The sequence below is a fragment of the Dysidea avara genome, chromosome 4 (genome assembly GCF_963678975.1).
Source record: "Dysidea avara chromosome 4, odDysAvar1.4, whole genome shotgun sequence".
In the NCBI taxonomy this organism is placed as follows: Eukaryota; Metazoa; Porifera; class Demospongiae; order Dictyoceratida; family Dysideidae; genus Dysidea; species Dysidea avara.
In genome coordinates, this window is record NC_089275.1 from 13,507,865 (window position 1) to 13,525,073 (window position 17,209).

The 17,209-nt window shown below is 38.1% G+C and overlaps 2 protein-coding genes across 9 annotated transcripts in view; one reads left to right on the forward strand and one right to left on the reverse strand.

The window, feature by feature from the left end:
- The window catches only part of LOC136253062 (long-chain-fatty-acid--CoA ligase ACSBG2-like), a 318,134-nt gene that overhangs the window by 111,651 nt on the left and 189,274 nt on the right, over nucleotides 1-17,209 (forward strand). The window lies entirely within an intron of this gene.
- LOC136253053 (serine/threonine-protein phosphatase 6 regulatory ankyrin repeat subunit B-like) overlaps nucleotides 1-17,209 on the reverse strand; it is a 201,665-nt gene that overhangs the window by 21,428 nt on the left and 163,028 nt on the right. For all 3 annotated transcript variants that reach the window (XM_066045631.1, XM_066045632.1, XM_066045633.1), the window contains 2 exons: nucleotides 7,249-7,347; nucleotides 1,454-1,552 (listed from right to left, as the gene is read on the reverse strand). In XM_066045631.1, the coding sequence (XP_065901703.1) occupies nucleotides 1,454-1,552; nucleotides 7,249-7,347 (198 nt within the window). The remainder of the gene's footprint in view (nucleotides 1-1,453; nucleotides 1,553-7,248; nucleotides 7,348-17,209) is intronic.

The following is a 17,209-nucleotide window of genomic DNA, read 5'->3' on the forward strand; positions in this document are numbered from 1 at the left end:
TTCCATAGAAATGGTAATTAGTCATAATGTCACCAGACCTATTCAATAAGTGTTTGAAGAGCGACAGTAGTAATCTGTTATAAGCAAACTTTTTTATCAGATAATACCACAGCTTAAGATAAGAAATTTCTGTTGCCTGCCACAATGTCCTTACAAGCCAGAATTGGCCGGACAGTTGTCTACATTGACATAACATGTAGATGTCTACTGTGTTCACTATAATTTTATAGCATAACAGTTATACTGGATTTATGTCACATGCCTTGATGCAGCTGTATTGTGATTACATTACACCACAGGTTTGGCAATTGTAAATTTGTGGTCACTCCCTTGGGTTGTAAGAATGTATACCATCTCCTAGCAACCAAGTGACTATTGTTGTTCATACAATCAACAAACATGCTACATAAGTAGCTTAGTGTTTAGACTCCCTCAGGGTCCCTCCTTGTGCTTTGATGAGACACTGTGTCTGGACAAATTGCATTATGGTCAGATATTTATGCAATTTGATCAGATTTTGTCTGGTTTTGGCATATTATCATAAGCTTTGTTAAATTAATAACATGGAATTGTATGGTGAGGTTCTCACTAGTGCACAATGCGCACTTTTCATTCTCATCATTTGTAGCATTTTAAAATGAACAGGTAAAAGAGCATGAAAATACCTTGCATGAGTATTAATTATGTATTCAGAACATGATAAGGTTCATTACCAGTACACATCTCAACACTCTCATACCCAAAGTATTGAACTTCATGCCTACAATCAATGAAGCTACAAGTCACATGATATCATTTCATCAATAACAACACATCATCTTTGTATTTTCAAAATGTTGAAAATATTACTTATGCAAGCTATACAGTATTTTGTGTCCTGTGTGTCTTTACCTACTATATATATACATCAAACAGTTATCAAGCATTTTGCCAATGCAATAAACAGTACTACTCCAACACACCTGGCACCCACTAAAACTAGTAACATCAAAGAGGTGAACATGTACATGTGTTGATTGTGTACACTATCAATAGTTTCGTATTGGACAAAGGTGTATTCTCACTCTTGTACACACACCTAAATTGTCCTAAATGTATGAGATATTTATAAAGTCTGATCACTCACTTGTTCTTGTTCATATATATCAAAGAACTTTATTGACAAACATTTCTGACATTTAAATGGCTTTATATCAATCCTAAATGATTTAACAGCTGGCCCATGTAACAAGAGTTATATTTAGGGGAAAATAAGGGACTAGGTGAACATGAACAGACTATAGTGTAATATAAACTAGTGTATGGATCACATGATCCTTCACACCACACCACACCTCTACTACACTACACACCAACACACTGGTAGGATAGTTGTGTCTTGCTACATTGAATTGTGTTTCTTACTAGTAACACTAACACTTCAACTTATTTCATCACACACATACTAACTAACCCTATCAAGTGCATTCACATCTGCTCCTAATCTGATCAGTGTTTCTATTCCTTGAAGTTGTCTCCTCCTAGCAGCTTCATGTAAAGCAGTCCTTCTGTCCTGTAATAATATACAAGTAACATGACATGACTTCATCAATTATAACACACCATATTTGGATCATTCAAATAACCAAGTATATGTTATGTGTGAAAAACAAAACAACTTCAACATTTGTACACATAGCAAAATATCTCAATTCTCTGAATAATATTATGACCTTTTAGACATACTCTATATAGATGTGGTTACACACCATGGCATTTGGTGTGGTAACTATTCAAACTTGACCACTGCGTATACTCAATACTCAAAATAATGTTTAAGCTCATACAGTAATTTTAATCTAATCCAAAACAGCCAAGCTGTAAAAAAGTGTGCAGCCCTCAGAAAGGCTATGGTGAAAAAAGATGTGAAATCCAAGGTGGCGGCCAAGAAATGGCTGTGATGGTAGGTTAATGGTAAAAATTTTAATAATGACAATTCAGGTAAATTTTGTGAAGCGGCACAAAAATTCAACTGAATTGTTGTTAGTAAAATTTTTACCATTAACCTACCATCACAGCCATTTCTTGGCCGCCACCTTGGATTTCACATCTTTTTTCACCATAGCCTTTCTGAGGGCCGCACACTTTTTTTACAGCTTGGCTGTTTTGGATTAGATTTTATTTCTTTTTGTATTTGTATACCCCAAAGCCGGCCTATGGCCAGCTTTGGGACTTTTTTAACCTATGTTATTTTTCTTTACTACAGGAAGAAGAAAAGATGAAGTAGATGTACTTTAAATATTTTATCAATAAATGTACAAATTATATATATGTGACCGGATTTGCGAAAAGGTACCTTTTTCACACACAAAATTTGACCCATTTTTTGAAATTTAAAGCTTCATAACTTTTTGATCATGGCATATAATTGCTTGAACTTTTCAATACATGTAGCTACAGTATCTGGCTACAGTTTGATACTAAGAGCAAGTTAATCAGTATAAGGAGTCAAGCATTACATCATTTTGTTTGCTGGTATGTCAAATGTGTGGAAAAGGTACCTTTTCGCAAATCCGGTCACATATATATAATACATATGTGACCGGATTTGCGAAAAGGTGCCTTCCACATACATCCAATTTGCCAACTTTGACAATTGATAACTTCAGATTGGAAAGAGCTACAGGGTGTATTGCCTTGAAATTTGGGCAGTGGTGATTTCTTTGCAGCTGAACTCTCTACAAGGTAATTTCTTCTAGCTGATCTCTCTACAGGGAGATTTGTTTGTAGCTGAACTATCTACAAGGTAACTTCTTCTAGCTGATCTCTCTACAGGGTGATTTGTTCGTAGCTGAATTCTGTACAGGTAATTTGTTTGCAGCTGAGCTCTTTACAAAATGGTTTCTTTGTAGCTGAACTCTCTACAAGGTAACTTCTTCTAGCTGATGTCTCTACAAGGTGACTAGTTTGTAGCTGAGCTCTGTACATGGTGGTTTCTTTGTAACTGAACTCTCTACAAGGTGACCTCTTCTAGCTGATCTTTCTACAGGGTGATTTGTTTGAAGCTGAACTAAGTCTAAGCCCTTGAAATTAGGTTAGGTAATCCTAAGGCTGCAGCACATGTTGCTGCAGACCTTCAGTGCTGGTCACTGTAAAGCATTAATACAATACAATACAACTCTCTACAAGGTAACTTCTTCTAGCTGATCTCTCTACAGGGAGATTTGTTTGTAGCTGAACTCTCTACATGATGGTTTCTTTGTAGCTGAACTCTCTACAAGGTAACTTCTTCTATTGATCTCTCCACAGGGCGATTTATTTGTAGCTGAACTCTCTACATGGTGGTTTCTTTGTAGTTGAACTCTACAAGGTGATTTTATCTAGCTGAACTATCTCTTTCCATAGTTGCATGAACTCCCTACAAGGTAACTTCTTCTAGCTGATCTCTCTACAGGGTGACTTGTGTGTAGATGATCTCTATACAGGTTTCTTATTTCTAGCTGATCTCTTGAATTCTCTTCAGGGTGACTGTTCTATTAGGATGACTGCTCTATTAGAGTATCTCGATCTCGCACTTGCTGCACCAAGTTGGATTTCGTGTTATAACTCCGTGGCTTTAAGTCTGATTCTTCTACACCATTGATGATCCTTTCTAAGATGATTACTCCATCTGTACAACGATTTTCAAAGCATTACCCCAAGCGGTTTATCTGGTAGGCGTGGCAAGCAGTGGTTTTTTTTATTAGCTAATCTCGATTGCGTAATTGTTACACACTGTTGGTTTTTTCGTTGTATCTTCCTGTTTTTTAGCTCGATTTCTTTCAAACCACAAAAGGTTTGAGGTTCAATAGTTAACCTATTCACCCACTGGTTTTCAGCTTCTTCCCATATGCGGTTTACCCTGTAGGCGTGACAACATATTGGTGTTATTTTTCGTGAATAATCGCTCATAACTCTTTGCCTGTTTATCGTATTCCAGCCAAAGTTGGTACCGAGATGCGCCTTTATATCCCCCTTCTGTGTGCCAAATGTCAAGGCAATCGGATATGGTGTTCGAGTTTTATAGCAGTTATTGTAAGTGTGCGACAAGAAAAAGAAAAATAAGAAGAAAAACGAAGAAACTGAGCCAATTTTTGAAGTCGCATATCTCTGGAACGCGTGAAGCGATTTCGCTCAAATTTGGAATGTGGAGTTCTGCAGTTGGAGGGCATGTCCACAGCAAAAATCGTCTTGTTTGATCAAGGAAGCACAGAGCTACGGAGGTGCGAAAATTGCGTTTTCTTTATTCCTGTCAATATACTCACGGGTGTTACGCGCCGGCTTCTTGGGCCGCACGACACACTACCATGTGTCTTGATATCAATTTTGGCACTACTTAACCCTCTCACCGCCACAACTGCCATATGGCGGTTTAAATTATAAACACCCGTAGCATCACATTCTAAATGCTCTGAAACTTCAGTTGAGTATTTTAGTAGCTCCTGCGCTTATCCTGTAGTAGGGATGCCCTTAAGTGAATGGGAACAAGGATAACCGGTCTCTTGTGCACTATTGCGCAGTTAGATGATGCAATCACATACTTTTGGAATGTCAATAAAAAACATTGTAGTGTTTGTAGATGATTCTTCGACATGATAGTAGCACTGCTAATAAAGAGAAACAGTGAGGAGAGGGATTATGTAGGTTGGAGTGGCGTGTTGCTGCTTTTGTACGCGTCGAAACAGTGACCTCATGCTTGTATGCCCATGCGCACTTGCTCAAACACAGGAAAACCTGACTTAGTGATAATCGCTTCAATTATAAACAGGTTAGTGATATTTATTGTATTATTATAAATAGTGCTAGCCTGTAAATTTGTGAAATTTCACGTTTGGTTTCACTTTGATCAATTTTCGTACTTTAAAGTTATATAATGGATTTGTGGTTGTTCTTGTGTAAACAACAACTTCATAATCTAATTTCCTGTTCTATAGTGAGTAAATTGATAGATTGTTTATAGGATTATATGGTATAGTGTGTAAGTTGTAGCAGCTTACAAACAGTAGATTAGAGCCTCTACAAATTTGGCAGTGAGTGGGTTAATTAATTAAGTAGGGCTACTATTGAAGTGCTGCATTAACAAAATAAATATGGTAATAGTTTATAAACCAGCAATGTATTGAAAAGAAATTTACAGGATTGAAAAATTATGTATAACCATATACAAAATATGTCAATAATTTGTGGCTTTGCCAGCACATTGAGCATTTATTTAAGCAATTTGCAAACACAATAAACAGCAATACTGCAACACTCCTGACACCCACCAAAACCAATAATATCAAAGAGAGTGAACATGTACGTGTGTTCACTATCAATAGTGTTGCACACCTGAGTTGTCCATACTAAATGTATAGGATACTTTTATAAAGCCTCAATCACATCACTCACTTGTTCGTACTCATATCAAAGCACTTTATTGACAAACTTAAAGTATTTTTCAGAACTCCTAAAAGGTTTGGCAGCTGGCTCATGTAACTATTTAGGGACTAGGTGTACATACACTCACACCATAGTGTAGTATAAGCTAGCGTATGAGTCAAATCATCCTTTACACCACACTACACCTCTACTACACTACTTAATTAGTAATGTTATGTGTGCGAGCAATCAGTATAAATGCATGTATTAGTGGGTTTTATCTTTGTTTGGTAATGAAGAGCCACTGTTGCTAAGAAACAATAGCAGTGACTAATGAGTATAATAACCTGTCACTTGTGCCAGCTGTGTTATATGTATAGTCCCAGCAGTAGCATAATAAAATATTAAGTATCTATGGAAATGGCTGTTGCCACAGCTATACTGCACACACCCCTACCTTCCATAGAAATGATAATTAGTCATAATATCACCAGACCAATTCAATAAGTGTTTGAAGAGCGACAGTATAGTAATCAGATATAAGTAAACTTTTTAGCAGATTATACCACAGCTTAAGATAAGAAATTTCTGTTGACTGCCACAATGTCCTTACAAACCAGAATCGGCTGGACAGTTGCCTACATTGACTGAACATGTAGATGTCTACTGTGTTCACTATAATTTTATAGCATAACAGTTATGCTGGATTTAAGTCACATGCCTTGATGCAGCTGTATTGTGATTACATTACACCACAGGTTTGGCAATTGTAAATTTGTGGTCACTCACTTGGGTTGTAAGAATGTATACTATCTCCTAGCAACCAAGTGACTATTATTGTTCATACAATCAACAGACATGCTACATACGTAGCTTAGTGTTTAGGCTCCCTCAGGGTCCTTCCTTGTGCTTTGATAAGACACTGTGTCTGGACAAATTGCATTATGGTCAGATATTTATGCAATTTGATCAGATTTTGTCTGGTTTTGGCATATTATCATAAGCTTTGTTAAACTAACAACATGGAATTGTATGGTGAGGTTCTCACTAGTGCACAATGAACACTTTTCATTCTCATCTTTTGTAGCATTTTAAAATGAACAGGTAAAAGAGTATGAAAACACCTTGCATGAGTATTAATTATGTATTCAAAACATGATAAGGGTCATTACCAGTACACATCTCAACACTCTCATACCCAAGGTATTGAACCTCATGCCTACAATCAATGAAGCTACAAGTCACATGATATCATTTCATCAAGACACCATCTTTGTATCTTCAAAAAGTTCAAAATATTACTTATGTAAGCTATACAGTATTTTGTGTCCTGTGTGTCTTTACCTGCTATATATATACATCAAACAGTTATCAAGCATTTTGCCACTACAATAAACAGTACTACTCCCACATAACTGGCACCTACCAAAACTAGTAACATCAAAGAGGTGAACATGTACATGTGTTCACTTTCAATAGTTTTGTATTGGACAAAGCATGCTTACGTACGCACGCACCTGAATTGTCCTAAATGTATGAGATATTTATAAAGTCTGATTACTCACTTGTTCTTGTTCATATATATCAAAGCACTTTACTGACAAACATTTCGACATTTAAGTAGCTTTACATCAATCCTAAATGATTTAACAACTGGCCCATGTAACAAGAGTTATATTTAGGGGGAAATAAGGGACTAGGTTAACATGAACTGACTGTGGTGTAGTATAAACTAGTGTATGATCACGTGATCATTCGCACCACACCACAACTCTACTACACTACACACTAACACACTGGTAGGATAGCTGTGTCTTACTACATTGAATTGTGTCTTACTGACATTTCATCATACACATACTAACTAACCTTGTCAAGTGCATTTGCGTCTGCTCCTAATCTGATCAATGTTTGTATTGCTCGAAAGTTTCTGTGAATAACAGCTTCATGTAAAGCAGTCCTTCCCTTCTGTAATAATATATACAAGCCACATGATATGATTTCATCAATAACAACATATATCTGTTTCTAAATAATGTTACAATGGTAGGAAGATTATTCCACAATGTTATTCAGTAACATTAATTTCGAGCAAGAGAGTAAAAGTCTTTCTACAATGTGAACGTGAAATTGAACACATGCTAATACATACATACACATCTTCATAAAATATGCACTGGTGATTATAGTAGCATACATGGTAGCAGTGAAATTTGGGACTTGGGTGGTATAGAAAGATATCCATTTCAAAGCAGTAAGATAGGTACCAATACTATTCTGAGTTTAGACCAATCCTTCTCACGTAGCACCATGTGTTCAACAAAGAAATGGTGCTGGATTAGAGTGCTGGATTAATACATGGCTGTACTAAATAGTTGCCAAGAGCAAACCACAGTGAGAGTTGTGATGAAAGAAACAATATATTTCAACTGTCAGATTTGAGTTATATTTTTAATATGTACTGGGCCATGTTTCCTAAACTGATCACTGAACACATGATGCCACAAACGCACTAATTTGGAGAACAAGCACCTGATCACTGTGAAAGATGCCAGTGCCTACAAAGGATGAAAATATGTCAGTTTCCACAAGTATAATTCCAGTTGGTTGCAGCTCTTAGCTGATGTCAACAGAATTTATGTACGGAAACAATAATATACGCATAAAAAGGAATGCAGCTGTGTATATAACAAGCATAGGTGCACAACTACACAGCAATAATCAGCCTAAGGTACATTTTGTGTATGTTGTGTTTGTTCTCTCCATCAGGTTGTATGGGATGTATTGCAGTGGATATACTTTGCATGTTGATCTCATTTCTAGCTAAGGATTCAGGTTGAGAGCTATGTACACTACACACTAGTAGGATAGCTGTGTCTTACTACATTTAGACAATGACATGTTAAGAATGCTTTGATTTTTGGAAAGTATGCAGGTGTTTTATTCTGATAAGACACCTGTGTACAGGTGTCTTACTAGTAGAGACACTGTGTCTGGACAAATTGCATTATGGTCAGATATTTATGTAATTTGATCGGATTTTGTCTGGTTTTGGCATATTATCATAAGCTTTGTTAAACTAACAACATGAAATTGTATGGTGAGGTTCTCACTAGTGCACAATGCACACTGTTCATTCTCATCATTTGTAGCATTTTAAAATTAACAGGTAAAAGAGCATGAAAACACTTTGCATGAGTATTAATTATGTATTCAAAACATGATAATGTTCATTACCAGTACACATCTCAACACTCTCATACCCAAGGTATTGAACCTCATGCCTACAATCAATGAAGCTACAAGTCACATGATATCATTTCATCAAATAACAACACATCATCTTTGTATCTTCAAAATGTACAAAATATTACTTATGTAAGCTATACAGTATTTTGTGTCCTGTGTGTCTTTACCTACTATATCAAGACACACGGTAGTGTGTCGTGCGGCCCAAGAAGCCGGCGTGCCACCCGTGAGTATATTAACAGGAAGAAAGAAAACGCAATTTTCACACCTATATAACTCTGTGATCCTTTAACCGATTGGAACCAAATTTGCTAGAGAGGTGCCGGCCAGCAAGGGTAGTCCACACACCAAATTTGAAGAAAATCGCTCCAGCCATTTCTGAGATACAAGCGAACAAAATTTCGTTTTAATTTCTTGGTTTTTTTCTTCTTCTACTTCTTCATTTCGCACATTTCGCAAAATCCGCCATAAAACACAAATGCGTGCTTGGATCGGGCTGAAATGTGGCACACTTAAAAGGCTCATTAAGGCGGATCCCTGTACCAACTTTGGTAGGAATCCGATGAACATTCACGGAGTTATTACCGATTATTTGCGTAAAATAAGGTCGAAGGTCTATCACGCCTACAGGATAAACTCCTTTGAGGAATCAGTTGAAAATTGCTATGTAGATGAAGCAACTATCGTAGGAGTGCCTTTTTGTGGTTTGGAAGGAATCGGGATAAAGACCACGGAGATATGACACAAAACCCGACCTGTGTCAAAATTACGCGATCGATTTTTATGAATAAAAAACTATTAGTTTGCGTGTCTATCAGGCAAAACGCTTAGAGCAATGAGCTGAAAATCAGTATGTAGCTGGAATACTCATCATAGAAAGTCCTTGCAGTAGTACAGAAGAATCGGATTACAAACCACTGAGTTATGATTCGAAAGGCAACTACGTGTAGCAAATGCGAGATCGAGATACTCTAATAGAACAGTCACCCTAATAAAGCATTCAGCTGCATTTATAATTTACTCAATTATATTACATTGCAAGTTATTCTGTAGGGAATTCAGCTACAAACAAGTCACCCTGTAGTCAGATCAGCCAGAAGAAGGTACCTAATAGAGAGTTCAGCTACAAAGAAACCATCATGCAGAGAGTTCAGCTCAAACAAATTGCCCTGTAGAGAGATCAGCTAGAAGAAGTTACCTTGTAGAGAGTTCAGTTACAAAGAAACAATCATGCAAAGTGTTCAGCTGCAAACAAATCACCCAGTAGAAAGTTCCACTATGAACAGATCACACTGTACAGGGGCGTAGCCAGGATTTTTTGAAGGGGGGTTCCAGTACCAGCATTGAGTTACTAGAAGCAGGGGTCTGGGGGCGCAGCCCCCAGCCGCTGAGAGACTTTAAATATTTTAATAAATCAAAACTCAGCAAATTGCTATATTTTATGCAAAAAGTACATTAATTATGATGCATTATAGTGCAATTAGCCACAAAATTCTTGCACAGAAATATGCCTATGTGCTACAACTTACTAGAATCTGGCCTTCTAAATTCTGCATGGATTCTTTTCGAAAAAAACTTTAGAATGCCACCTGAGGTAGCACTTTTACGCTTCATTTATTTCGTAGGTGCGCACATGTAAACACGTGTACACGTGTAAACATGTGTATTCTTATAAATTCATTCGCAATAGCGAGTAGAGGTACTTGAATTCCTCTGCCTGAAGACCTGTAGCTATCCATTTCAGTGGATTTGTGTAAGTTAATTCAGTTCTAGTTAACCAGTATCGCGATTTAAAAAACTTAACTCTGAAAAGGGGGTTCGTCCGAACCCTTTGAACCCCCCCTGGCTACGCCCCTACTGTAGAGAGTTTAGTTAGAAGCAAGTCATGTTGTAGAGAGATCAGCTAGAAGAAGTAACCTTGTAGAGAGTTCAGCTACAAAGAAACCACCATGTAAGAGAGTTCAGCTGCAAACAAATCACCTGTAGAGAGTTCAGCTAGGAACAAGTCATCCTGTACAGAGATCAGCTAGAAACAAGTCACCCTGTAGAGAATTTAGCTAAGAACAAATCACCCTGTAGAAAGATCAGCTAGAAGAAGTTACCTTATAGAGAGTTCAGCTACAAACAAATCACCCTGTAGAGAATTCAGCTAGAAACAAGTCACCCTGTAGAGAGATCAGCTAGAAACAAGTCACCCTGTAGAGATTTCAACTTGAAGAAGTTACATTGTAGATAGTTCAGCTACAAAGAAACTACCATGTAGAGAGTTCAGCTGCAAACAAATCGCCCTGTAGAAAATTCAGCTACAAACAAACCACCCTGTACAGAGTTCAGCTACAAACAAGTCATCCGGTAGAGAGATCAGCTAGAAGGATAACCTTGTAGAGAGGTCAGCTATAAAGAAATCACCCTGCTTCATCTTTTCTTCTTCCTGTGGTAAAGAAAAAATGATAGGTTAAAAAAAGCCCTAAAGCCGGCCATAGGCCGGCTTTGGGGTATACAAATACAAAAAAGAAGTGAAATCTAATCCAAAACAGCCAAGCTGTAAAAAAAGTGCGGCCCTCAGACAGGCTATGGTGAAAAAAGATGTGAAATCCAAGGTGGCGGCCAAGAAATGGCTGTGATGGTAGGTTAATGGTAAAAATTTCAATAATGACAATTCAGGTGAATTTTGTGCCAAGACCAAGCGGCATCAAATTCACCTGAATTGTCGTTATTAAAATATTTACATAAAACACGAATGCGTACTCGGATAGGGCTGAAATGTGGCACACTTGAAGGGCTCATTAAGGCGGATCGCAGTGCCAACTTTGGTAGGAATCCGATGAACATATACGGAGTTACGACCGATTATGTGCGTAAAATAAGATCGAAGATCTGTCACGCATACAGGGTAAACCCCTTGGAGGAATGAGTTGAACATTTATACGTAGATGGAGTAACCATCGTAGGAGTGCCTTTTTGTGGTTTGAAAGGAATTGAGATAAAGACCATGGAGATATGACACAAAACCCAACCTGTGTCAAAATTACGCGATCGATATTTATGAATAAAAAAACTATTAGTTTTCACATCTACCAGGCAAACCGCTTAGAGCAATTAGCTGAAAATCGGCGTGTAGCTGGAATAATCATAGAAAGTCCTTGCAGTAGTACAGAAGAATCGGATTACAAACCACTGAGTTACGATTCGAAAGGCAACTACGTGTAGCAAATGCAAGATCGAGATACTCTAATAGAACAGTCACCCTAATAGAGCATTCAGCTACATTTATAACTTACTCTATTACAGAATTATATTACATTGCAGGATATTCTGTACGGAATTCAGCTACAAACAGTTAATCTGATAGACAATTCAGCTACATGCAAGTCACCCTGTAGAGAGTTCATCTAGACACAAGTCACCCTGTATCAGCTAGAAGAAGTCACCTTGTAGAGAGTTCAGCTACAAAGAAACCATCATGTAGAGAGTTCAGCTGCAAACAAATCACCCTGTAGAGAACTCAGCTACAAACAAACATGCCCTGTAAAAAGATCAGCTAGAAGAAGTTACCTTGTAGAGAGTTCAGCTACAAAGAAACCACCATGTAGAGAGTTAAGCTGCAAACAAATCACTCAGTAGAAAGTTCAGCTATGAACAGATCACCCTGTTGAGAGTTCAGTTAGAAACAAGTCATCCTGTAGAGAGATTAGTTAGAAGTATCACCTTGTAGAAACTTCAGCTACAAACAAATCACCTATAGAGAGTTCAGCTACAAACAAATCACCCTCCAGATCAGCTAGAAGAAGTCACCTTGTAGAGAGTTCAGCTGCAAACAAATCACCTGTAGAGAGTTCAGCTAGAAACAAGTCACCCTGTAGAAAGTTCAGCTAGAAGAAGTCACATTGTAGAGAGTTCAGCTACAAAGAAACTACCATGTAGAGAGTTCAGCTGCAAACAAATCACCCTGTAGAGAACTCAGCTACAAACAAATCGCCCTGTAGAAAGATCATTTAGAAGAAGTTATCTTGTAGGGAGTTCAGCTACGAATAGATCACCCTGTAGAGAGTTCAGCTACAAACAAATCACCCTGTAGAGAGTTCAGTTACAAAGAAATCACCATGTAGAGAGTTCAGCTGCAAAAAAAACCAATCACTCTGTAGAGAGTTCAGCTAGAAGAAGTCACCTTGTAGAGAGTTCAGCTGCAAATAAATCACCCTGTAGAGAATTCAGCTACAAACAATCATCCTGTAGAAAGATCAGCTAGAAGAAGCTACCTTGTAGAGAGTTCAGCTACAAAGAAACCACCATGTAGAGAGTTCAGCTGCAAACAAATCACCTGTAGTGAGTTCAGCTAGAAACAAGTCACCCTGTAGAGAGATCAGCTAGAAACAAGTCACCCTGTAGAGACTTCGGCTAGAAGAAGTCACCATTTAGAGAGTTCAGCTACAAAGCTACCACCATGTAGAGAGTTCAGCTGCAAAAAAATCAATCACTCTGTAGAGAGTTCAGCTAGAAGAAGTCACCTTGTAGAGAGTTCAGCTGCAAATAAATCACCCTGTAGAGAATTCAGCTACAAACAAATCACCCTGTAGAAAGATCAGCTAGAAGAAGTTACCTTGTAGAGAGTTCAGCTACAAAGAAGCCACCATGTAGAGAGTTCAGCTGCAAACAAATCACCTGTAGAGAGTTCAGCTAGAAACAAGTCACCCTGTAGAGAGATCAGCTAGAAACAAGTCACCTTGTAGAGAGTTCAGCTAGAAGACGTCACATTGTAGAGAGTTCAGCTGCGAACAAATCACCCAGTAGAAAGTTCAGCTATGAACAGATCACCCTGTTGAGAGTTCAGTTAGAAACAAGTCATCCTGTAGAGAGATCACCTAGAAGTATCACCTTGTAGAGAGTTCAGCTACAAACAAATCACCTGTAGAGAGTTCAGCTAAAAACAAATCACCTGTAGAGAGTTCAGCTACAAACAAATCACCCTGTAGAGAACTCAGCTACAAACAAATATGCCCTGTAAAAAGATCAGCTAGAAGAAGTCACCTTGTAGAACGTTCAGCTATAAAGAAACCACCATGTAGAGAATTCAGCTGCAAACAAACACCCTGTAGAGAACTCAGCTACAAACAAATCGCCCGGTAGAAAGATCAGCTAGAAGAAGTTACCTTGTAGGGATTTCAGCTACAAACAAATCATCCTGTAGAGAATTCAGCTACAAAGAAATCATCATGTAGAGAGTTCAGCTACAAACAAATCATCCTGCAGAGAGTTCAGCTATGAAAAGATCACCCTGTAGAGAGTTCAGCTAGAAGAAGTCACCTTTTAGAGAGTTCAGCTACAAAGCAACCACCATGTAGAGAGTTCAGCTGCAAACACATCACTCTGTAGAGAATTCAGCTACAAACAAATCACCCTGTAGAGAGACCAGCTAGAAACAAGTCACCCTGTAGACAGATCAGCTAGAAGAGGTTACCTTGTAGAGAGTTCAGCTGCAAACAAATCACCCTGTAGAGAATTCAACTACAAACAGATAACCCTGCAGAGAGTTCAGCTAGAGTCAAGTCACCCTGTAGAGAGAATCCTGTAAAGAGTTCATCTACATACAAGCAGATTACCCTGTACAGAGTTCAGCTACATTTCAAGTCACCCAGTAGAGAGATCAGCTGCAAATTATCCTGTGGGGATTAATTGACATGTAATAAATATATGCTCTCTTTTTATATTATGAACTCTTGATATATGCATTATATATATAATTTGTACATTTACTGATAAAATCAGAATGAGTTAAAGTATTTATAAAATCTGCTTCATCTTTTTCTTTTTCCTGTGGTAAAGAAAAATATATAGGTTCAAAAGCCCCAAAGCTGGCCATAGGCCGGCTTTGGGGTATACAAATACAAAAAGAAGTGAAATCTAATCAAAAACAGCCAAGCTGTAAAAAAGGAGTGCGGCCGTTGAAAAGGCTATGGTGAAAAAAGATGTGAAATCCAAGGTGGTGGCCAAGAAATGGCTGTGATGGTAGGTTAATGGTAAAAACTTTAATAACGACAATTCAGGTGAATTTTGTGCCAATTGACCAAGCGGCACCAAATTCACCTGAATTGTCGTTATTAAAATTTTTACCATTAACCTACCATCACAGCCATTTCTTGGCCGCCACCTTGGATTTCACATCTTTTTTCACCATAGCCTTTTCAAGGGCCGCACTCCTTTTTTTATAGCTTGGTTGTTTTTGATTAGATTTCACTTCTTTTTGTACTTGTATACCCCAAAGCCGGCCTATGGCCGGACTATGGCCAGCTTTGGGGCTTTTTAACCTATATATTTTTCTTTACCACAGGAAAAAGAAAAAGATTAAACAGAATTTATAAATACTTTAACTCATTCTGATTTTATCAGTAAAAGTACAAATTATATATATAATGCATATATCAAGAGTTCATAATATAAAAAGAGAGCATATATTTATTACATGTCAATTAATCCCCACATGATAATTTGCAGCTGATTTCTCTACTGGGTGACTTGAAATGTAGCTGAACTCTCTACAGGGTAATCTGCTTGTATGTAGATGAACTCTTTACAGGATTCTCTCTACAGGGTGACTTGACTCTAGCTGAACTCTCTGCAGGGTTATCTGTTTGTAGTTGAATTCTCTACAGGGTGATTTGTTTGCAGCTGATGAACTCTCTACAAGGTAACTTCTTCTAGCTGATCTGTCTACAGGGTGACTTGTTTCTAGCTGGTCTCTCTACAGGGCGATTTGTTTGTAGCTGAATTCTCTACAGGGTGATGTGTTTGCAGCTGAACTCTCTACATGGTGGTTGCTTTGTAGCTAAACTCTCTAATAAGTGACTTCTTCTAGCTGAACTCTCTACAGGGTGATCTTTTCATAGCTGAACTCTCTACAGGATGATTTGTTTGCAGCTGAACTCTCTACATGATGTTTTCTTTGTAGCTGAACTCTCTACAGGGTAATTTGTTTGTAGCTGAAATCCCTACAAGGTAACTTCTTCTAGCTGATCCTTCTACAGGGCGATTTGTTTGTAGCTGAGTTCTCTACAGGGTGTTCGTTTGCAGCTGAATTCTCTACATGGTGGTTTCTTTATAGCTGAACTCTCTACAAGGTGACTTCTTCTAGCTGATCTCTCTAAAGGGTGATTTGTTTGTATCTGAACTCTCTATAGGTGATTTGTTTGTAGCTGAACTCTCTACAAGGTGATACTTCTAGGTGATCTCTCTACAGGATGACTTGTTTCTAACTGAACTCTCAACAGGGTGATCTGTTCATAGCTGAACTTTCTACTGGGTGATTTGTTTGCAGCTGAACGCTCTACATGGTGATTTCTTTGTAGCTGAACTCTCTACAAGGTAATTTCTTCTAGCTGAACTCTCTACAGGGTGACTTGGTTCTAGCTGATCTCTCTGCAAGGTGATCTGTTCATACCTGAACTTTCTACGGGGTGATTTGTTTGCAGCTGAACTCTCTATAAATGGTAGTTTCTTTGTAGCTGAATTTTCTACAATGTGACTTCTTCTAGGTGAACTCTCTACAAGGTGACTTGTTTTCTAGCTGATCTCTCTACAGGGTGACTTGTTTCTAGCTGAACTCTCTACAGGTGATTTGTTTGTAGCTGAACTCTCTACAGGTGATTTGTTTGTAGCTGAACTCTCTACATGATGGTTTTGTTGTAGCTGAACTCTCTACAAGGTAACTTCTTCTAGCTGATCTTTTTATAGGGCATATTTGTTTGTAGCTGAGTTCTCTACAGGGTGATTTGTTTGCAGCTGAACTCTCTACATGGTAGTTTCTTTGTAGCTGAACTCTCTACAACGTAATTTCTTCTAGCTGAACTCTCTACAGGGTGACTTGTTTCTAATTGAACTCTCTACAGTGTGATTTGTTTGTAGCTGAACTCTCTACAAGGTAACTTCTTCTAGCTGATCTTTCTACAGGGCGATTTGTTTGTAGCTGAGTTCTCTACAGGGTGATTTGTTTGCAGCTGAACTCTCTACATGGTAGTTTCTTTGTAGCTGAACTTTCTACAATGCGACTTCTTCTAGCTGAACTCTCTACAGGGTGACTTGTTTCTAGCTGATCTCTCTACAGGGTGACTTGTTTCTAGCTGAACTCTCTACAGGTGATTTGTTTGCAGCTGATCTCTCTACATGGTGGTTTCTTTGTAGCTGAACTCTCTACAAGGTAAGTTCTTCTAGCTGATCTTTCTACAGGGTGATTTGTTTGTAGCTGAATTCTCTACAGGGTGATTTATTTGCAGCTGAACTCTCTACAAGGTGACTTCTTCTAGCTGAGCTCTCTACAGAGTGATTGATTTTTTTGCAGCTGAACTCTCTACATTGTGGTTTCTTTGTAACTGAACTCTCTACAGTGTGATTTGTTTGTAGCTGAACTCTCTACAGGGTGATCTGTTCGTAGCTGAACTCCCTACAAGGTAACTTCTTCTAGCTGATCTTTCTACAGGGAGATTTGTTTGTAGCTGAGTTCTCTACAGGGTGATTTGTTTGCAGCTGAACTCTCTACATGGTAGTTTCTTTGTAGCTGAACTTTCTACAATGCGACTTCTTCTAGCTG